Genomic DNA, 24,016 nt, shown 5'->3' on the forward strand with positions numbered 1-24,016 from the left:
TCGTATCAAAATTACAGAGTCAAAACTCGTGAATCACTGCAAAACAAAGCCCCGCGATTTATCTCTGAAAATTATTCTATCACACCAGCGTTACGTGCATAATACAAAATATCGGTTTATCTTCTCTAGAGATACAAAGAAAGATTTATCGTTTGTGTTACTTTTATAGTTTTCATTACAGTGCTTCCAGCTTCAAACATTCATTCTGTAGACTCGCAGTTCATATCTCAGCCAGAATTGATAACGTACAGAAAGAGGAACCTTATACCAGCTCGTACTAATCTTTTTCTTCATCCCCGTTGTTATTGTGCATTTCCGACTGTAACACCCTGCCAGAATCTGTTACAGCCCAACAAGATGAGGTGTTGTTTAAAAAGAAGTTTGAATAAACGTTTTGAAATGTACTCCAAAACTCGGAATTATTGAGCGTGGCCAATAATATTGTGCTATGTGTGGGCCAGCCAACGTAAATGTCTGACACCATATTTGTCTCTGTTGCTTTTCATGGCTTTTTACTTTTAGATTTACCATACGTTTTTTTTTACTTTTGAACTTAAAAATTTGCATTCTTGATTATGCTGGAATGTGATTGATGATTTGGTTTTATGTTTGAACCAGATAACGTGAACTTTCTTACTCTGTGGTTCTTTTTTTCTTATAGAGCTATTTTTATATTGTGCATTTTCACCATTTTAAAATCCTCGCTTATGTATTGCATCCATAAGGATGTCTTTGAGCTAAATAAATAAAATAAAGTGAAAAAGGGAAAAAAAAACATTTTCTACTCGAATTTTAACATTTTTTTAGTATATGTGCCACTTCTGACTTGGGATTCCAAAAGGGATCTTCCAGTCGGAGGTTTGATAACTGAATAAATACTAACCTTGACATAGCACCTTGCCACGAACCTTTTTCTCTGACGACAACATGGAAGGGACATTCTACTTTCTGTGTTTTTGTCGTAAAAAACATATCAAAAACTTATTTTAAATGCGGTTATTTGCTTTTTTTAGATTTGTTGACTCAAGCTTCAAGCACACTTAAAGTGCTTTAGCTTTCACTTTTTTGGTTCGAACATCTTGCAAATGCTTGAAGTTCTTCTACAGTCGACTTTTTCAAATACCTTTTGTTGGTACACATTAAAAGTTCCTTTTTCCTTATCTGAAACTAGGTTTAAATTTTTCTGTATTAAATAATCAACCACTCTAGAACTTGTTGTATAGTTTTCAAAATATTCAGATTTAAACAAAAACATAAACATATTCATCTATACATTTGGTTCTGTCAGTTTGCGAAGCCTTCGCGGCATTGTTGCATATAGTTCACAGCATGTGTACGCCTTACGTGTTAGGAGCCGCTAAAAAATGGGGGGCCTTTCTCCCCGACCTTTTTAATGTCTAGAAAAGAAAAGAATTCTGCAAACTTGAACCGATTCGCACTGGTGTTCTTTTCATAGCTATTTGGCTCGTTGATAACTTAGGTGTTGTACGTAGGTCCGCCAAAGAAATTGTCATTCTGGTGGCAGTGTGAAAAAGGACCTGAATCTTGATTCATGGTTGATACCAGGGGCCTCCATGCTTGCTAGTAGCCACAGGCACTCATGATAAAACCTGACTTGCCTCCACAGCTCGGATCGGGGAATCCTTCAAATCATTTTGCTGTGGCGTATTGAGGGCTTTGCCTGTCCAAACATACCTTTCATGTTATGGGTATCAAATTGCTTCTGGTGGCATAAGCATAAAACTTTGCTCGGCCGTCTGAGAAGGTGATAAACCAATATAATAAGAAACTGGGTCTGGATAAGATACACACGAAATGGGGCCATTCGCAGAAGAAAGAAACTGCTTTATAATATCAAGGTGTGCCAGTTGGATATGCATATTACAAATAAATGTCGCGAAGGTCACGCACACACTGATGCACGAGCCCCACTAGAGCGACAAACAGAAACAAACGACAGCGGCAATCCTCAAACGCATGTAGCATGCTCGGGATGGAACCTTTAGTAGGCGTTTAGTCATTTTGTGCTCGTGAAGTAAGCACGAGTGATTGCAAGCCTGCCAAAGATACCCGTGCATGTATCGTGCTCGTGTTTGACCATAACCTTCTTTATTCTAGAAAGCCTCTCATATCGCGAAAGACTCTGGTTTGAGGCTTGTCGCTGTCGTTTGTTCCTGTTTGTCACTTTAGTGAGACTCGGGCATAACGGCACAAGCCCTAACTTATGACTGCCTTTTTCATTCTCGCAAAGATGGCGAGGAATAGGTAGTGTTTCTTTCTTTTCTTTCAGAACGGAAAACAACATAAAAAAACAGAAGAATATTACAATAAAAAAATAAGAAAGAGCAGAACAAACTACAAAAGGAAGATGCTGAGAGTGAATCACTGAAAAAACCTCAGCTAGAAAAGGCAAGATAATGAAGGTCTTTGTCACTTCTTGCCACTAATGGACCATTAGTGGCAAGAAGTGAGAAAGAACACACAGGACGACAAAGAACACAAGATTTTTTTTTATTCAATGATCATCGTCTCGTATAGTTCCCTTGATATCTTGTCACGGAACCTTCTGAGGACTTTTGTTTCTGTTAGTATCAGTTGGCAGTTACAGTCTCGCACGTGCACTGCGAGGATTTCCGCCGGTGTTGATTTGAGTGAAGAAGCATGTTCCCGTAACCTTTTGTTCAGGCAGCGGCCTGACTGACCTACGTATACACATCACGGACGAGTTAGAAAGGCTGCGGAAGCTTTTATTTCGGAGTGTTGTTCAAAAGAATTGGTTGGAACACACCACGAAATAGCAGCTTTCGCAGCCGTTGTATCTGATTCGTGAGTCGTGTTGTACTGACGTCTCGAACGAACAAAAATCTTCATATATCCTCCACTTGGCATGATTTTCAACTTATTTTTCATCATCCTCAAGATGGCAGTAATCAGTCTTAAATAGTAACGCGTTCCTACTAACGCGTTACTATAACTTCGTTACTTTTTAGCTAACTTGTAACTGTAACGAGTTACTTTTTAAAAATGTAACTTGTAACTGTAGTTCTATTACTTTTCTTTGAGGTAACCATGAAACTAACGACGTTACTTTTGTCGCTACTTTCCAGTGTTTTATGAATAATATATCACTAAACGAGGGTGCAATATAGCCATTCCTTGCACTTTTCAAAATGTCTATTCCGAGATTTCGAGTGTCAAGTTGGCCTTGCACAAAGTTGTGAATACGTTCTTTCTCTCGAGTCACGACCCGAATATAGCAACGTGTAGATTTAATGAAAAAATGTCTAGTTATCTTTACGCACGCGCTTGTACTTTGTGACTGAACACTTACGTCTTAGTGTCTTGAAGCACTATCTATGTAGTGGTTTTTCTCTTTTCTGTGCAAACGCTTTTTAATCGGGTCAATCAAGCGTGAAACAACAATACACGTTGAGGGCACCGCGCATGTCTCGTATTTTAATTAGCGCCACTACTCCGCACAGCGCATGTTTCGTATGTTGATTTGCGCCACTACTCTGGCGTGGAAACTTTCAAACACTAACTTCGAGAAGTAACTGCTTCTAAGTTACAACATAAAGTAAAAAGCATACTTTTAATTTTATGCAATAAAACGTTGTGAGGGCCGTTTTCTAGTTTTTCTAATTTTTTGTTAGAAAAGTAACTGAAAAGTAACGTCGTTACTTTTTAAAAGTAACTGTAACTGTTACGAGCTACTCTTTTGATGAGGTAACTGTAACGGTAACTTCGCTACTTTGTTCTGAAAGTAACTGTAACTGTAATGAATTATTTTTTAAAAGTAACTTACCCAAGACTGGCCGTAATTAGTTTTTCACAGATGCCACATGCAGAGATGGTGAAAGTGATCAAAGTTGCTTGACTGAATATCGAAAAGGGTCTTTTGAGACGAACCTTGTTCCCCCACTCCTCCCAAGGTCGTAGCAGAACATGCATACATTGCTTCTTTGTGCCAAACGCTGTTCTCACTTTTCCGGCAATTCATTTTTCCAGCGAAGATGCTGAGTATGTGCCCCTCCCCCCTCCCCCGTTTCTCTTCAGTGGTGTCCGCTTCAGTGTTCTTCTTTCTAGAGTACTCGAGCAGGTCTCGAGAGTTTAAAAGCCGTAAACGTTATTCGGAGCGCCCAGAGCAGCACCTAAAGATCAACCCTTTTGGCTCGGTAACAGACACACAGACAACAAACGCCATACCAAACTGTCAAGTAATTTGTTCACCTGCACTGTTTTTTTCTCAATCTCGAGTTGACATATTAATTTTTAAACCGTGTAGCTCTGTGTTAAAGGAACATTAATCACTTTCCTGCAAAATATGATTTGTAAAATAGTGCCACATGTTCTCACCGTCTGATAAGATAGTTTGGGACACCACAGCCACTCCCCCAGCAAACACGACGCTGTACATGGCGATCATGTTTTCCAGAGAGTTGTCCAGATGAACCAGAACCTTTTCGCCTCTCTTAACGCCGTGTCTCTGGAACCCAGCGGCGTATCGCTGGAACATCTTGAGGAGCTCTGAGAACGTGATTTGTTCATCCTCCCAGACCTGCAACGTGGTTATCATTTATTGCTTTCTTGTTATTGGGTCTACGATGTCACATAATGTATAAATACCGAATTAAAAAGTGGCAGCTTTATAGCCATTCTAGAAAACTAAGTTGCTGCTTTTTGAAAAGTATATTCAGCATCATTAAAGCGTGCGTCCTGATTTACGAATAAAAACAAAAAAAATTTGCGGGAATTACACTTTTTATTTAAAAAAAAAAATAAACAAAAATGTGCGCACATGCGAAGCTACGAAATTGAGCTACTCTAAAAAACGCATCAATTACAAGTTTACTGCCTACTGCGTGAAGGAAAGAGATCGATGGCTCTCTGAAGGAACCGCCAGCGCATAAATCGGTTTCCGATTTATGCGGTGGCGGTTCCTTCAGAGAAAACAAAAACGGACGCGATCAAACTTCCGGGTGGAGTATGTAGCTTCCGGTTGGCTATTGTTATTGTTGCTTGTTTTTGAGGGCTCGCAGTGATAACGCGAACTTCAAATTGCAAAGCAAATTGCTAGAGTATTGTGTTGCAAATGGTTAAATTGCGCACAAGCAAAAAGGAACAGTGCAGAGAGAAGTGACAAGCGCAAACTCACAGGTCGATATTTTGAAGGAAGAAAAAAGAAAAGCCCATAGTATCAGCTCGAGCAGAGGCCACACTCGCACAAGGGCCCCCAAGCACGTGGACGACACGTACCATCAACCAAACTTAAAAGATTGTAGAAAGGCGATTTTCTTGTCGGTGAATGCCACTGAAGGATGGCTGACACAACGCTCGCCTAGGCGGAGTATACTAAAAGCTTCAATAATTTCCCTAGTGTGTTTTTCGTAGAATCTGTCAATAAGTCGTCCTGCAGCTGACAGAGATTTTTGAAGCTTTTAGTATACTCCGCCTAGGCGAGCGTTGTGTCAGCCATCATTCTGTAGAACTAACCGACAAGAAAATCGTCTTTCTAAAATCGTTTGAGTGTGGTTGATGGTGCGTGTCTTCCGTGTGTTCGGGTGCCCCGTGCAAAGCTAGCCAACGGCACCTTTTACACCTCGGTCCCATTGGCTGGCGCACGTCGACGAGGCTCCCGTTAGCCGCTGCGCGTCAGTTTGTCTGGTGTCATCCTGACTGTGTTATCACACTGCTGTGTTATCACTGAACGCCGCGTTCGCTTGCCTCTTATCGGCTGCACGACGCGTGGCAATATATACGGCGCATGGAATAAACCAAGGGGTTCCTTCTGCTGGGAACTACGTTGCTATCTGTTCCTTCCTCGCGCCGCAAGGCACACGACAGTTTGAACGATCGCTCACCCGATGGCGCTGCGTGTCTGCGAGGCTCCACCGTTCTACGCCCAAGGTAAGCGCGATGTACGCAAACAGATTAAAGAAGGGAGCGAAGAGCGGCCGTGCGTGCTTTCGCGTTTACAACTCATAAGAAGTGCTTAGGTGTACCTCGAGGCTTTTTTCTTCATTCAATACATAGAGTTGTGGGTTTGCGCCTTGTCTCTTCTTTCTTCATTGTTACTTTATACTTATGCGCAATTTTAACCATGTTTAGTCATTACCAACTCGCCGAACGTTCTTGTAGAGCGCTATCCTTGACTTGACCTTTCTACATTTTATTGCGTTCCGTACGTGAAACGTTCTACGTTACAAATGTTTAGCGAAACTCTGAGTTTTCAGACACCAGACGCGTATGCTCACGGTGCGCTTTATCAAATAGTTTAACGCCTACCATATATACACTTGATAGATGTTCTAAGAATGAGTGACAGGCTGTAGTTGAGCTTGTTTGTGCATCACACTGAGAAGGCCAGCTGAATTTAGACAAATAGAATATAGGGAGAGAAAGAGACAAGCATACTGCTGGACTACCAACTGTGGTTTAATACTTCCTCCTCTTTCTGAACCTTGACTTTGTGCTTTTTTTCTTTTTGCTTTTTTGTTTTGAAATCCACATAAAAACACAGCTTATATCCAAAACTTACTTAAACTAAAATTTGATTCACCCGCACTTCACTGGGTCATAAACCACCAAAAATATTGTTTTTCTTTGGTATTGAGCTTGATTGAGGGCTCGCTGACGCATGTGGCTTCGTTTTCCTCAATGGCCAAGGCCTCGAGCATCTCTCGAGCATACTGCTTCTTGTGTTTTCCGATGATGGTGACGCTGTTGACCTCTGCACCGCACGCACAGTTGCGGCAATGTGCCGGTAGTTGCCCTGCAGTTGTGCCTTTTAATGATGCTGCGTGTTCTCTAGTCCTTTCATTGAGACATTTACCAGTTTGACCAATATTACACTTGCCACATGATAAGAGAATGTGATAAAGAACCCCTCTTTCACATGGGGCCTATCGTGTCCTGTGAGCGATGTTGCAGGTTTTCATGTGGTTAGTGTCCTGGTTTGCCTTACGACAGATTAAGTAGGCTTTGTTCGGCGCAGAACACGCAACCTTGATGCCCTGCCTCGCAGATATCTTCTTTAACTTCAGTGTTATTTCTTGAATGAAGGGTAATATTGCAATCATTTGTTTATCATTTGTTTGCTGAGTTGAACCTGTTCCCGATGTCTTGCACTTCAGGTTTGTGGAGATCTTTTCACACACGCTGATCAAGAGAACACTTGGAAAAAAAAAATTATTCAGCAGTTCACCTAATAGCTTGTGAATTAATCTCATATTTCGACCCGAAGAATATACTAATATCGCTTTAGTGGGACATAGTGCGTAATATAATACATAATCCGCATATTCGTCAAAATGACTTCTCGATTGCTACTAAAACCTGAATTAAAATACGAGTATCAGTTCAGCGGGGCGCCAGCGGGTTAACATGCTCCTTGACTCAGGAAGCGTTTGCTTAATTTTCGTAATTTGCCTCAAGCCTGTGTTGTTGACCGAGCAGACGACTGGAGCTGTTTCTTAAACACGGATGCCCACGAATGTCCGATTTTGACGGCAGATAAGTCGCGTGACCTTCGACATGCGAGCTTGCTGAAGATTACTCTTGCTGGAAATATTATGTAGTCAGCGCCGCTTTCCTTAGCTGATCAAACAACTGATTAGAGTCATTTACCGTCTCTCCAGAGCTCATAGTTTCAGTTTTGAACAAAATCTCCGAAACAAAAGTTTGACATAAGAAGAACAAAACGCACGGAAAAACAAAACTATGCTCGGCTAATTTATGTGCACCGGCTACACTTAGCCGTCATAGTTCAAATGCCTATATAATAGGGCATTAAACAAAATAAAATCTGTTAAACTGAATGCTTCACCCATTCACGCGGTCCGGCCAAGCCGAGGCGACCTGTTTCCAGCCGCCATTTTCTTTAGGTGGTGGCGCCCCCTATAAGTTGCTGGAGTTGCGAATAGGGGTGTACCACTGTATTTAAAGACGTGTAAAAAGGATACGAATTTTGAAGCGATTTCATTGCCGAAGGAAAGTGAGTAACGAAAAAATAGTCAGAGTGCAGGCGAGCTCGTGTAAGTTGAACACGACTGCAAACCTGAGACTGGGGCAGAAAAGAGAACACAACGGAAGGTAGAAAAAGAGGAGGCAACGTCTTAATTGAGACGTTGCCTCCTCTTTTTCTACCTTCTGTTGTGTTCTCTTTTCTGCCCCAGTCTCAGGCTTACAATCATGTTCAGAAAGGGAGTAGTCTTTGCATTTCTGAACACTCGCAACGTCTGTGGGATCACGAAATGAATTTTTACGTTGCTACATCAGTGCTGAGAATACATCGTTCTTTGCGACCGTAAAAAAGGAGCTTGGAGCGATTTGTATTATCGGTAAAGTCGGGTTTTAAAGTCGTGATCGCTCAAAACGGCATACTGCATCTTTTTTTTTCTTTTTTCATCGACTGTGTTTTGCTAGCCTATCGTGACAAAAAACAAACTAATAAACTTTGAGCCTATAGAAAACTCTGTTCTTTTTCTGCTTCGTCATTGAGTGGCATCGTGCCCCCTTCTTTTTAGATTCACCGCGGAAAGGGTTGACGGCGACAGGGAAGTGGCAGTCGTGCTGACGACCTGTTGCGTTAGTTGCAGCGGTTGCAGAAGTATGTACGCGCGGCACAGAGCCGTTTTTCCAGTCGCTCCGGTCACAACGGAAGCAGTCGTAGCTAGCGCGCTCGTTACAAGTGCCCGAATTGCAGTTTGTGCAGTTTGGAGCTTTAAAATAACGGGTGCAGTTTCACCGCTTGCAACTCGAGGAACCAGGTCGAAACACTTGGTGCCGGCTCATCGGTTTGAGAGACCCCAGGTCTAAGGTCATCCGTTAGGCTTGAAACATTCAGTACATTGGAGCTACCGCTTTTTGTCGTTAAATTCCGACGACGAACTGGAGTCTTTGTCGGAAGACTCATCGCACTTTCCAGCAGGCGTACCGGCGTATGGGGCCCGTCGCATGCTGTCGCTGTAGCGCAACATATCTAATTGAATGGCGCTCCGCTGCGATGTGTTCATGGCTATTGCGGGGATGAGAGGCGCCGATTCAGAAAATATGTCGGTGGCACCGGAGCCATCAGCGCAGTAAAGCCCTGTGGTAAAACCTACCGTTACACCGCCACCTCGCCACTAACACTCCCATTCTCCCACTGCCGAGAGGACTTCCGGCTCCGGTGCCAGAATACGTTACGACTGTCAAAATTACGCCGCGACTTGTTTTGCGGTAAGTTGAAAAGAAAAAAAAACTCAATATTATATTTTTTTTTTTATATACAAGTTAATAAACCGAAACGAAAACGGATGCCTGTTCGGCGTTCAGAGAACACTGAACGTTTAATGTAAAAGTTATCTGGCGAAAGCAAAAGGTAATTTCATGGTCCCTTTAACCAAGCAGGGTCGACCCTCGCAACTACGCTTTTATCCAGTCTTCTCTTTTACCTGGGCTTCACGAAATGGCAAGCACCTAGCCATAAAACGCTTCACGTTAAATGTCTCACCGCCGAGGACTAACTGGTGTGTATACCTCCTGAAACTTAATCATACGGGATCGGCACGCCTTCCTGATCTTTTGGATGAAAAGAAAGAGCACTTGCTCCTTAAGACCTTAAAGGCGTTCAGCAGTTTTATAAACGGCAAGGCATCGGCGATAGCCACCTATACATCTTGGTGGCATAGCGAATGACCCCGCAGATACCAACTGATCAACACCAGCCAAAATATTGCCAGGCGAAATATATATCGCTCAAGGCTTGACTTTCTTAGACTATCAATAACTAATATAAAGCAATCAGGACAGATAAATTAACGCACCTCGTGAAACACGAAAGAATGGCACCTGCATCAGAACGACAAAGTCCAGGCAAGAAACTATGGGAGCCTCAAGAAATGGTTTGAAGGCATTGTCGTCCAAGTTTTATGAAACCATACTCCAAGATTCGCACGAAAGATGGACGTACTTGAAGCGGCACATTCAACAGCTGAGACATGTACCCATAGAAATACGGGATATCTACGAATCAAGACGCCAACCTCAGGTGCGCAAAAGTTCGAGAAAGTTTGCGCCTTCTCGCAGCATCAGTTAGCGAAGCGGGTCCCCGATTTTTATTTCCAGTGACGACTTTCCAATTATAATTCAAGACACTCAAAATGATTGTGCGACACCGGAGGCAGGCACTCCAAACCTGAGTGTCGAACCGGAACAGAGCCGTTATTTTTAGCCGAATCGGAACTGAACCGAACCGAAATCTTCGCCGCCATCTTGGAACTGAACCGGAAAGAAAATGTAATGGTAACCGGTTCAAAACGGTTCACAGTATTTTTTTATTACCAAGTGAGTGTTTGAGAAGTAAAAATTGGCAACTGTCATTTCTATGTAGTGATCAAATTGTCATATACAAAATTGCAATGTATAAGATATTGCGTGTTTTCGTGGCGCTTTTGTATTGGCATTACGGCTATAAGTACCTTGGGGTGCACATCACTTCTAACATGTCATGGAAAACTCATACTGACCACATTATCGCCAACGCTAACTCCATGCTTGGTTACCTGAAGAGAAACTTTAGGTTAGCCCCAGTGTCCCTAAAACTACTAATGTATAAAACCCTTGTCCGTTCCAAACTAGACTATGCAGCAGCAATTTGGGATCCTGGTCTCTCAACTCTCGTGACTGATCTTGAAGCCCTACAGAATCTCGGTGCCCGTTTTATATTTACTAACTATCATCGCACATCTAGTGTCTCAACTATAAAAACTAATTTATCACTTCCTGCTCTTTCATTACGCCGAAAACTATCTCGTTTGTGTCTTTTTTATAAAATTTATCATTCCAATACTTCGCTAAAAAACAAACTAATGTTAAATCCTGTTTTCATCTCGCCGCGCGTAGATCATCAATTTAAAGTCGGAATTCCTCATTGCATTACCTCAGCCTATTATAAATCTTTTATTCCAAGGACATCTTCAGAGTGGAATCGCCTTCCCGCGCAATTAGTAAACATACCATCCTTTGACTTGTTTAAAAGTGCGTTGACTACTTACCTATGTTAATATCTCTCTTTGTTTGTTTGCCTTGTTTTATACATTTCTTAATTTGTTTACATATATTTTTTTTTTTTACATTTTTTGTGCTTGGCTTTTAGTGTTTGTATATTGTTTGTGTTCCAAATTTGTCTTGTACCACTCCCCTCTGTAATGCCCCAGAGCCTTGAGGGTACTTAAATAAATAAAATAAATAAAATAAATTGTGTGCCACGTGGTCACGTGACGTCATGGTTTCAAGACATGCTGTCAAATATTGTCCCACCACTTGGTCCCGTAGCGTGGTCGCATGACTCATCGCGTCAAGTCGACTTAAATTCAGCACATCAATTTCCCCCTCTCTTCTCCAAAGCTCGTGTGCTTTTTCCTCCCCGGCAATCTTTTGCCTCGCCCTACCTCCTTGAGTTGCAAAAAAAATAGATGTATTAGCCTTGTTGACACAACGACGTCACATGCCATCACGACTTCTCACTGCGGGTAATGCGACACCGTGACGTACTCGGTTGTCATTAGCCCGAGCCGAGTGCTCGGGTTTTTGGCAATTAGCATCGCAAGCATTCGTGTTGACTCGTGTTCAATCAAAAATTAGAATAGCCGAACTCTAATAATGCCTAAAGCTCAACCCATGCTTTAATCTTTGCCAACCCCAGCGCATGACTATGAGGAACACTGGCGGTATACAACTAGATTCAGATCACATCGCCGCTTGTTCCAACTGCGAGTTGAGGAAGGGAAAGCTGTTCTTTCCTTTTTTTTTTTCTGCGCCTGCCATTGAGCACAGAAGGAAACTAATGGGTGTTTCTGTAAGCTATCAACGTCGGAGCCTACCTCTGAGAGGCATTTACTGAAAGTGCAAAAATTGTTTCATGAATCATTTCACATGTACACATCATTCAGGCACTGAGACATGTTTTCGTTGTTGGTCAACAGTCTCAAAAAGTTGTCCCCGAGAATAAAAGGATTGAAAGGACTAAATATGACTTATTAATCTAACGAGAATTAGAACTACAAGTGTGTACGGCAGGGATACCTGAAAAAAAAATGAAAAAAAAAAAGATTCTAGTGGCCTTTGAGGGACAGCCGAACGTCGGCAGTCGGTCAAAATCTCGGAGCTTTTTTTAAAGTTCACAGTTTTGGGTGCCAAATAAAAGAAATGAGAATTACTGAGAACAAATGATTGAAATATAATTGTTGAATTGCCATCCCCAAACAAAGGAGGGAGTCTCTCACAACTAAAAAGTATTCTGTAGAAAAGCACCGTCAAATGAAAAAAAAAAGGGGGGGGGGGGGGGAAGGTTAAAAACCTAATGTGCTGTCAAGGTTCCTCTGCTCTGCATCTTCGGCGCAGAGCAGACAGCGTGATCCTGCAAAACTACTTCGTTTGCGAAATCACTCCTGCCAGAAAGCGCGTTTTCGAGGTGCCAGACGCTCGCGCCGTCCCTCACTACGCTGCGCCATGCAAGAAAAATTTCTGAATACATGGGTTGCGCTGAGCGCGAACCTTTTGCAGCGTGCATTTTGCACCTCGGAATTTGATTTTCTCAGAAAAATGCAAACCATGTTAAACAGTACGGTTTTCTATTGAAATGTCATGTTCTCAACACAATACTTCGTTCCACTTTAACTGTAAGTACTCCAGAAACTAAAAAAGCGAACTCGGGGCTTTCAGTGTCCAAGCACTCGCGTTCCTGCAGTGCGAGTGCTCGAGACCAAAGGCTCGCGTTTGTTGCATAGGCTGCATCCGTACTTGAAGAGGCCATGCCAAACGTTTCTGGCCATTTTTTTTTAGAGCGGAGCTCTTAGGGGCCCGTTTCCGGCTTGAGCGGCGTCGGCGTCGCCGTCGCCGTCGCCGTCAGCGTAACCGCGAGGTCACGTGACCCCCCCCCCCCGAGGTCACGTGACTCAAGGGGTCACGTGACCTCCTTAGGTCACGTGACCCCCAGAAGTCACGTGACCCCCTGAGGTCACGTGACCCACCCAGGTCACGTGACACCCCTAGGTCACGTGACCCCCTGAAGTCACGTGACCCCCTTGAGGTCACGTGACGCCCCTAAGGTCATGTGACGCCTTCAGGTCACGTGACCCCCTAGGTCACGTGACCCCATGAGGTCACGTGACCCCCTTGAGGTCACTTGACCTCAAGGAGTCACCTAACCCTCAGTACGCTTCCATCTTCCTCCTCAAGAGCTGCGCTCTAACCGGCGTTACAGGGAATTGTAAACGGCTTTCATTTTTTTGTTTAATTTGCGTTGCTTTCGCTCGAATTAGTGACTGGGACCCTAGCAACAGATTAAACATAAAATAACCAATAAATCTAGCGTATTTTGAACATAATGGGGTTAAAGAGATTCACAATTTTGAGTAAATTTTCTTTTGCTGATTACGTCCTTGGTCAGAACCAGTCGAGAACCGAAACGACAAGAGCGTGCAACAACCATACGCGATCTTCCTTAGTGTTGGAAATTAACATGTATACTCGGCGACAACTTTTCTTGGCAATGCAGTGGAAGGTACGTCCCGCGTCCCCTCTCCCATTTCTAGTGTACGCAGGCTTTCCTCCTCCCCCATTTCCGGGGAGAGGAGGAGAGCCTGCGCACACTCAAAATGGGAGAGGGGACTCGGGACGTACCTTCCACTGCATTGCCAAGAAAAGTTGTCGCGGAGAATAGTTATGAGGATGTGAACGGCCCACCAATTTACGGGTGTTTCTTTACGTTCTGAGTTCTTTACGTCTCTGAAGAGTTTCGGCCAGAAATATTTTGTGCAAATAGTTTCAAAGGTGCGTCTGACGCCCATGTGTGCGCCGTACTTTCCTCCGTGGAATTCGCGCAAAACTTCGGCTCTCTTCGAGTCAGGAAGGCAGACCAAAAAACCTTGATTGATGGGGCCTTGATCCCTCCGGTAAACGACTCCGTCATGAACGACGATCTTGTGCTGTGCTCGCCTCTGCTGTTTACGTGTGCCAGCACTTCCATCCAGAAGTTTGAAAAACTCCTGGCAATATGAATCTTCATGTTGGTCACGTGAAAGATCCTCAGCCCGTTGCAGGAAGGCCGGAGATGTGACACAGAGAACTTTGTCACCTAGCTCCCGTGTTTACTGCGGAGTACGAGAGAGGCAATCTAGCGCTCTGTGGAGTGCTCCTGATTAGTATATGACCTCGAAATCGAACTCCTGCAGGATGAGCGACCAGCCCAGTAAGCGTTGGTTCCCCTCCTTGTACCGCATCGCCCAGCAAAGGGCATGGTGGTCGGTAACAACTTGAAACTTACGACCGATGAGGTACGGGCGAAGCTCATCCGGAGCCCACTTGACGGCAAGAGCTTCCATCTCTGTTGATGTGTAGTTGGTCTCGGAACCTTTGAGGGAGCGACTCAAGTACACTACAGGTCTGAAGTTTCCGTCTTCGTGCTCTTGCAATATTAATGCTCCCAGCCCAAGCTTGGAAGTGTCGGTGTAAACTTGGACGCCAAAGCGTACGTCTTCAGAAAAAAGCTTAAGGAGAGATGGTTCACACAGGGCATCCTTGAATGCTCCAAACGCTGAATCTTGTTCTTCATTCCAGAGGAAGTTTGTTTCTTTCTTGAGAAGTTCGCGCAAAGGAGCAGCTATAACACTAATTCGGTATAAACTTCCGGAAGTAAGATGTCACGCCCAGGATCTCATCGATGCCAAGATTGTGCAACCATCGCGCAGTCCGTGGGCATCCCCCTTGGTTTTAGTCACAAAACAGGACGGATCAACACGAATGTGCGTCGACTACAGAAGGATAAACGCGGTCACTGAAGACACTGTCTACCCCTTTCCGCGAATTAAGGACGCCTTGCAGACTCTGACGGGTAGCAAGTTTTTCTCTGTCACAGACCTGGTTTCTCGTTTTTATCAAAGTGCCATGCGGCCAAAAGATGTCGAGAAAACGGCCTTTATTACTCCGTGGGGCCTATATGAGTTCTTGAGGATGCCATTTAGACTCAAGGGTGCTCCGTTTACCTGTCAGCGTGCGGTAGACACTATCATCGAGAATGACAAGTGCGACCACGCACTTGTCTACATGGACGATTGTGCTGTCTACAGCAAGACATTTGACGAGCATTTGACGCACCTGCAAAACATTTTTTCAAGGTTCCACGAAGCGAACCTTAAGTTCAAGCCACAAAAGTGTTTTTTCTTTCGTACATCAGTCAAGTACCTTTGACACATTGTAACGAAGCATGGAGTTTTACCGGAACCGTCCAAGTTTGCAGCTGTCTATAGGTTTCCGGCTCCCCCCAACATCCAGGAACTCCAATCCTTCATGGGCCTGACATCTTACTTCCGGAAGTTTATACCGAATTACAGTGTTCTTGCTGCTCCTTTGCGCGAACTTCTCAAGAAAGAAACAAACTTCCTCTGGAATGAAAAAAAGTGAAAGCCGTTTACAAATCCCTGTAACGCCGAATTGGAGCGCAGCTCTTGAGGAGGAGGAGTGAAGGTTACTGAGGGGAGGGTAGACCCCTCCCCCTTCTCCTCCTCCTCCCCTCATTCTTTAATATGCTCCGGGGGGGGGGGGTGTCACGTGACTTCGGGGAGGGGGTCACGTGACCTCGGGGAGGCGTGACCTGGGGGTGACCTCAAGGCCACGTGACCCCAAAGGTGACCCCCACGTGACCTTGGGGTCACGTGACCTGGAGGGGTCACGTGACCTCGGGGGGTCATGACCTCAGAGGGGTCACGTGACCTCAGAGGGGTCACGTGACCTGGGGGTCACGTGGGGTCACGTGACCTTGAGATGACCTTGGAAGGGGTCACGTGACCTCGGGGGTCACGTGACCTTGGGGAGGCGACCACGTGACCTCGGGGTCACGTGACCTCAGAGGGGTCACGTGACTTGGGGGTCACGTGACCTTCAAAGGGTCACGTGGGGTCATCTTGGGGTCACGTGACCTTGAGATGACCTTGGAAGGGGTCACGTGACCTCGAGGGGTCACGTGAACTTCAGGGGGTCACGTGGGGTCACGTGACCTTGAGATGACTTTGGGAGGGGTCACGTGACCTTGGGGGTCACGTGACCTTGGGATGACCTTGGTTACGCCGACGCCGACGGCGACGGCGACGGCGACGGCGACGCCGACGGCGACGCCGCTCAAGCCGGGAACGGGCCCCTAAGAGCTGCGCTCTAAAACAAGATGCAGCGTTTGGAGCTCTCAAGGATGCCCTGTGTGAACCACCTCTTCTTAAGCTTTTTTTCGGAAGACGTACGCTTTGGCGTCCAAGTTCACACCGACGCTTCCAAGCTTGGGCTGGGAGCATTGCTATTGCAAGAGGACGAAGACGGAAACTTCAGACCTGTTGTGTACTTGAGTCGCTCCCTCAAAGGTTCCGAGTCCAACTACACATCAACAGAGATGGAAGCTCTTGCCGTCAAGTGGGCTCTGGATGAGCTTCGCCCGTACCTCATGGGTCGTAAGTTTCAAGTTGTTACCGACCACCATGCTCTTTGCTGGGTGATGGGCTACAAAGGAGGGGAACCAACGCTTACTGCGCTGGTCGCTCATCCTGCAGGAGTTCGATTTCGAGGTCATCTACAAGTCAGGAGCTCTACACAGAGCACCAGAATGCCTCTCCCGTACTCCGCATTCAACACGGGAGCTAGGTGACAAAGTTCTCTGTGTCACATCTCCAGCCTTCCTGCAGCGGGCTGAGGATCTTTCACGTGACCAACATGAGGATTCATATTTCCGGGGTGTTTTCAAACTTCTGTATGGAAGTGCTGGCACAGGTAAACAGCAGAGCCGAGCACAGCACAAGTTCGTCGTTCATGACGGAGTCCTTTACCGGAGGGATCAAGGCCCCATCAATCAAGGTTTTTTGGTCTGCCTTCCTGACTCGAAGAGAGCCGAAGTTTTGCGCGAATTCCACGGAGGAACGTACGGCGCACAGATGGGCATCAGACGCATCTTCGAAGCTATTCGCACAAAATATTTCAGGCCGAAACTCTTCAGAGACGCAAAGAACTTTGTCACGCATTGCGACCTCTGCCAACATATGGAGATGTCATCTGTGGCACCTCTTGGACTGCCGCAACCGATTGAAGTCCACTCCCCGTTTGTATTTGGACCATTGTTGGACCATTTAAGACATCTCAAGGCTACAAATACATCATCGTCGCTATCGGCTACCTCATGAAATTTGTTGAGGCCAAGCTTGTGCGGAACATTGAAGCGGTTACGGTACAGAAATTCATAGTGCGTCGAATCATTTTAAAGCACGGTTGTCCAGCAGTGATTATCACTGATCGTGGCACCCAGATGATGGCACGCTCGACTTCGGCGTACCTTCCTGCTGCGAACGGCCTCTGCGAGCGGGCGAACAAGACGCTCAAGCAGATGATCAATTTGACAACAGCCGGAGGCGACAAGTGGGCTGACGTCCTTCCCTACGTTGTGTTCTGCTATAATACCAGATTCCAGGACACCTTTCGTCAGTCACTTTTTTTCTTAGTCTACGGCCGTGACCCTGTGCTCCCCCTTTACATCGTTTATGGACTCCAGGAGCTCGCTGAACTACATGATACATCAGACTATTCAGTCGTTGCTCACGAGAGACTGAACCAAGCTCGGAAACTGGCCGCTAAAGGGGTACCCACACGAAGGAGAACTCCGCGGACGGATGTCGTGACGTCAACAATCCGGGAAACTCTGTCCCCGGCTCCGCCGCGTGCACCTGCGGAGCTCTCATGCTAATAGTACGAAGCCTCCGCGCCTCCGCCACGGAGGAGAAGGCGTCGCGAGGCGTCAAAAAGAAATGACGTAGGTCGCACGTGATGCGCGCTCCGCGGAGGAAAGGGGCGGATTTCTCCTTCGTGTGGATACCCCTTAAGGGGTATCCACACGAAGGAGAACTCCGGGGACGGATGCCGTGACGTCAACATCTCGGGAAACTCCGTCCCCGGCTCCGCCGCGTGCACTTGCGGAGCTTTCGTGCTGTCAGCACAAAGCCTCCGCGCCTCCGCCACGGAGGAGAACGCGCCGCGAGGCGTCAAAAAGGCATGACGTATATATCACGTGATGCGCAATCCGCGGAGGAAAGTGGCGGATTTCTCTTTCGTGTGGATACCCCTTTAAGCACATCAAGCTCGCTCAAAAAAAAAAAAAAGAGCTACTTCGACAGGGGACGCAAGGGCATCACCTTCGAGAAGGGCCAGCTCGTGTTGCTAAAGACACCACCCGTGGGGCTCAAGGCAACACGACGGTTCACTGGGCCCCACCGAATTGTGAGCCGGCTCTCTCCTGTGAACTACGAGATTGAACTGATAGACGGTAATGGCTGCGATGTAGAGCACGTGGAGAAACTGAAGCCGTATCTTACACCAATCGCTGAATTTGCACAGCCTCTACCCGATGAATGAACTTTTGGAATTTATAGTGTGTGCACTTGTTTATGTTCACTCACTATAGTGTGTGCACTCTTCTCATTTAGCATTTTTTATGTACATATTCATTCGCTCGCGTGCATATCTCAGAGCGCGGTATTTGTTTAATGTTGTTTTGTTTTTGTCTCATGAAAGCGCAGTGTCGGGTCGACAGTTTCTAAAACCCCAGCATGTGACGAGCCGCAAAAGACGACTCGCGCGGCTCGTGCGAGCTCCGGTGCCGCGCGTGCGAGCGCGAGAGAAGGAGATCAAAATAATAAAGAAGAAGGAAGTTCTCCATGGAATCTCGGAAGTTGACGTGTCTTTCCTGAGCTCGGAGCCCTTTTCTCTTGACGACCAGAACGAATCGTCACAGTTTAATTTGCGTTGCTTTCGCTCAAAGTAGTGACTGGGACCGTAGCAACAGATTAAAAATAAAATAAACAATAAATCTAGCGTATTTTGAACATAATGGGGTTAAAGAGATTCACAAATTTGAGTAAATTTTCTTTTGTTGATGACGTCCTTGGTCTGAACCGGTTGAGAACCGAAACGACAAGAGCGTGCAACAACCATACCCGATCTTTCTAAGTGTTGGAAATTAACATATAGCTTTGAGGATGTGAACGCCCCACCAATTTACGGGTGTTACAAGCAAATATTAGAGTGAGAGGCACGTGCTTGAAAGGATCAGAAGGGGTCCTTGCGCCTATTCAGCCAGTCCTAAGTCTAGAATTCTATGTCATCATTATCCGACGTTCTAGACCAATGTCGGCACTGAACGTTCGTGTTTGGCACTGATAGGCACGCCGTTCGAAGCAGAATTTGGTTTTCTTTGTTCCTTTGCTGTGCCCCTTTAAGGTGAAACAAAATATAGCAAAAGAGAATGTCCAAATTGTAAAGTAGTGCAGTATATATAGCAGTCTCGCGATGATGTCCTGCAGCCTAATAAAATGTTAGAGCACGCATGATTGATAAAGCAGGGTAGTTGTAAAATTAGGCCCCAAATCAAGTGCACGACTATTTGCACGTGGAGAGCAGCAGCTCCTTTTCTATCTACGGTGTGTCGTTTGCTTCACTCACTTATTCTTCTTCAAGTGCCCTACTGCGTTGACACACGCCGTCGGTTAAGCGGCTTTCGACCTATTGAGCTCGACCAATTGAAACGTCGGGCCACTAAATGTTTAGGACTTGGTTTTTGAAGGTCTCTATTTCTCAACTTTTTGACCCAACCAGACGAAGTTTCGTCAAACGTGTTTACGTTTAAAACATGCATTCCTATATATTTCTTTTTGCAGTAATTGGCGCCTTGAATGGCATTATTTAGAAGAATATCATTTATTGTCTCTATTTCTGCCCATTTTGTGTATGTGCCTTTACATCTATAACGTAAGCACACAGTTCTGTTGGGCATACCCCGCGACCCGGTGTTTCACACTGCCAAAGAGTGAACAAACAAGCGCGTTCCGCAGACTCAATGGATGGCTATTTTTGAGTATCGTGCTCCCGCGTCGGTCTCAAGCAGTTATGTGAACTCCATACAGTCAAATTGATTGATGACAATAACAAATATTTATTTACTTCCTGAAGACTTGACAACATAGATAAAGGGACGATCACCCTAAAGATATACATCATAAGTTAATGCCAACGTTACTAGAACACTCAGTTGGGAAACTCCCATAAAGACAGCTTTAAAAAAATGGCTTCAGTCTGTCTCCGAGCACCGAGCTAATGACGAACACAACGCCACCATTTCTCCCGCGGCGGCCACTCGAGGAACTGCACGTGACTTCTATTTTGGCTTTAACAACAGATACAGCGGTAGACGTTACAGGGGTGCCACCCCCGTCTCCCCAGCGGACGCGCCGCGTTCAACTACCGAAGGTAAAATGCACCTAGGTCGGGACGTGCTACCTGAAAGGCCCGCTGAGGCATTGTTGTATAAAAGCAATATTAATTGTTCCGCAAAACCTTGCGAACTAAAGATCATAAAAACATCACGCGCCCATCATTTGGTACTAAACTTAAATAAATTTCATACAAAAAGAGTATTTTCAGTTTGTTTTTACGCAAAAACAGGCTTTCAAAAAGCTCGAGGTGACCATAGTACGGACAAACGAAAAAGAGTGGCGCTGTTGTCGTATTTAGCTCGGTCTCGGTGGACGCCAGCGGCCCAGGTTTCGACGGCGAGTTTCCCAACTGAGTGTTTTAGTAACGTTGGTTAATGCACTCACACATCATCTGAAATATACTCTAGAAATCTTTTCCGGCATTTTTATCCTCGAGAGGCACCTGCATAAGTTTTTTTAAAGAAACTTAGCATTTTTGTTTTCAGTTTGAAGCTGATTTAAATAACATGTGTTCCTGACGAGTATTCAACTTCTATAACATATAGAAGTCTGTTGCTTCTTTTGTTTGATGAACAACGATTTTATGTGTTTGTGGGCTGGATGAAAACAAAGCACACAGAGGCGCGTGGCGGAACTATGGCGATTGCGCACGCAGACCGTCAGAAAGTGACCAATTAAGCAGCTGTAATGTCGAGTAGACTATGAGATACTACTTTGTTCTATTTAACAACAAATCACTAATTAGCACGGGTGATGCTTATTTACAAAGTGAATTGACCGGCATCTTGTCAGGAACAAACATCAAACACCAAGCTATGTCAAAATATGCACTTCAATGCGCTCTATTTTAGGCCAGATCCGTACTGAATACAAAGTTCACTCTTTTCTGCATAATTATTCGCCTGCGTCATGGTGCTGAATGAAAACAATATTAGCCAGGAAAGCAAGCGTTGTGCTTGCCGCTCAGTGTTCTATAAAAGGTAGACTAAAAGGTCCTATCCTAAAACTTTCCTGACATTTTGAAAATAATATTGCTTTTAGCTTAGTTGTATCGTCATCATATATATTGTGAAACGTATTTTATAATCTAGATTTTAGGATATATATGGCGAGAACGGTGCCTATTTTATGATTGTGTGCACTTTAATTAATTTGTTAAGTACAAGAGCACAGTAGGACCCGACTTGTAATATTGCGACGCAATGGTCTACTAATCACGTGCATTTTAGGCGACACACCAGACTGATAACCTTTAGATTCAGGTGAAATATATGCGACTGAAGTAAAAAAAATTAGATGTTTAGTCATATATGTTAATCTAGCTTTTCATTTACTGTTTCATCCAAATGAAACACAATTTATTTTTGGTACCTGGAAATAAAAGTGGATTCAACAAATGAAAAAAAAGAAGGTATATAGTACGGTACTCGTTTCACCCCTGAAAAGTGTTTATAGCCAAAGGAACGCGGAAAATATATTCTCACTTTATCGATTCCAACCGGTTCGAATTGGTTCGAACCGTTATTTTTTGGTCCCCCGGAACTGAACCGGAGCTGAACCGAAATTCGTGAACCCGAACCGGAACCGAAACGATACAAATTTCGGTTCGACACTCTGCTCCAAACTCACCTGCCACACCGCTTAATAGCACACTTCACAAAAAAAAAAACAAAAAAAAACAGGAGGGACTTTTTTTTTTTTTTTTTTTTTTTAGAAGGTGAACACTTACGGGCTAGCCACCTACCGGCCTGAGCCTGTGAAAACGTTGTTTGCTTAAGGATTAGATATGGTCGCGTAATTCATGCGGTGTTTGTAGTGTATAAGGAACACGACCTCATGAGCCCAAACAACCGCAGATGCAACCCGACACACCAAGGGGGGAAAGCAGAACGGCGATCCACGCAGAAACGCGGAACGCCCGTTCTACACACGCCCAAATAGACCAATGCCACCAAGCGAACTGCGCAAACGCGCGCATTCCGGAAGTGGTGCCGCCGCCATGCTACTTGTAGTCATCCCTTCCCGGCTTCCCGGCTACCTACGGCTGCGCGTACGTACATCATCATAGATTATCATTTGGCACGCCCCGGTATCACCTTGATTCTCTTGCATGTTTTTACTTCAAGATTGTGCTGTTTGTGATGCCTTATTTTCCTCAGCAAGTGCAGAAAAGCTGTTTCAGTCGTCTTATCGCTTTAGAATCGCTTTGTCATCTGCTTCGTCGTCGTCTGCTTCTGCGTCTTCGTGAACGCGTAAGCCCATGCCGCTCACGGGGTAATCCCACTGCGGCCGCGGAAAAAACAAAACAAAAAACAACGGCGCCACTACTCGAGCATTCCGACTTCTCGGACGTCTCAATTACCTTGCAAACAAGTGAACATCTAGTGCAATAGCAAAGAGCAATAAAATTCGAGAAACAATCGGCTCGGTGTAGCACCACGGAACAGCATCAAGTGTGATGAAAAACTGAGCTTGGTGGTGATAAGTCTTGTGCATAACGCTTAATCAGCCATCAAGTAAGAGGAGCTAAATAGACTTTCTCGGTCAGCGATAGCTTTCAAGAAGTTGTTTTATTTTGGTTGACAGCCTGTGCGACAGAGTACAGATGAACAGCGGGAGAAGCCTGCACACAAAGAACTGATCTACAGAAAGGCCATGCCTGACGCGCCGTAATAATTGGCATCTATCAAAAAGAAGCAACCATGCCAGATACCTGAAAGCTTGGGGTAAAGATAATTTTTCGTGCACAGTTTCTATTCAGTTTTATTTTGTTTGCGCAAGATCTGAACGCTAACAAACGCCCGACGGGGGAAGATTTTTCTGCGGTCTCGACTGGTGCTAATGCAGAATGGATCAGTAACACCAGCCTAATAGACCACCACAAAATGGATGAGATTCGTTTGTTACATTTTTGGCGGTAAGTACGTGTTGCACTTCTAAATTGCATTATGTAATCTTTTCGCGTAGGTATGGAAAAAAAAACTGAAGGCTGCTTCCGAAAAAAAGTTGTTTTATATCAAGTGGTGCATATCAGGAATCGCTGCTCTTTTTTAGTGATCGCCCTGATCTTCTGAAGCACAGTTGTGCTTGAAACATGTCGTCGCAATACCAGTTATAACCAGCAAAATACACCGAGTAAAAAGTGTATTAAAACGGCCTCCGCAAAGCAGTGCGGAGGTCCTATTTGAGATAGACCAACGGATAGGCCGCTACGGAGCAAATGGTCAGAGAGATTCCAGCTTACGGAACACTTCGGCACGCTGTATGTCTCGTGCCCTGTAATCTTACATATTTTAGCTGACGTGCAATAATTGGATATAAATTATGAAGCGAATCGCGAAACAAATCGAAAAACGCTATTTTTCCTGCCGCTCTGTCCGGCTCTGTTCTCCTTTCTTTGCCATGCTTCTTTCTTGCTGGAAGACATAATATCCGAGGCCTTTTTGCCTGGTGCTGTTATTATAGCTCCGTGGCATACAACCATGTGAAGTCACCGATTGGAAACCATAAGTCAACACCTGGCTAAAAGTCTCGTGGTAACCCGAAAATTTCCAAACGCCGGGCGTACAATGCGCGCCGACGCGGCCGGAAAACTAGGGAGAACTACAGGTACCAGAATGCACCGCGGCAGCAATGGCGTCGCGCAACTCCTCGTGAGATCGGTCTATTGGGCGTGTGTAGAACGGGCATGCGAAGTGCCGTTTGTTTTAATTTTCTGCCTTCGAAGAATTACTTCC

General features: G+C 45.1%; 1 protein-coding gene across 1 annotated transcript in view; it reads right to left on the bottom strand.

Annotated features, from left to right (window-relative positions):
- The window catches only part of LOC8023501 (3-hydroxybenzoate--CoA/4-hydroxybenzoate--CoA ligase-like), a 119,411-nt gene that overhangs the window by 90,368 nt on the left and 5,027 nt on the right, over positions 1-24,016 (bottom strand). Inside the window, exon 2 of the mRNA XM_042286733.1 lies at positions 4,357-4,558. Coding sequence (XP_042142667.1) covers positions 4,357-4,558 — 202 coding nt within the window. The remainder of the gene's footprint in view (positions 1-4,356; positions 4,559-24,016) is intronic.

Source organism: Ixodes scapularis, unplaced genomic scaffold, assembly GCF_016920785.2.
Source record: "Ixodes scapularis isolate PalLabHiFi unplaced genomic scaffold, ASM1692078v2 PGA_scaffold8__174_contigs__length_109621045, whole genome shotgun sequence".
Lineage (NCBI taxonomy): Eukaryota > Metazoa > Arthropoda > Arachnida > Ixodida > Ixodidae > Ixodes > Ixodes scapularis.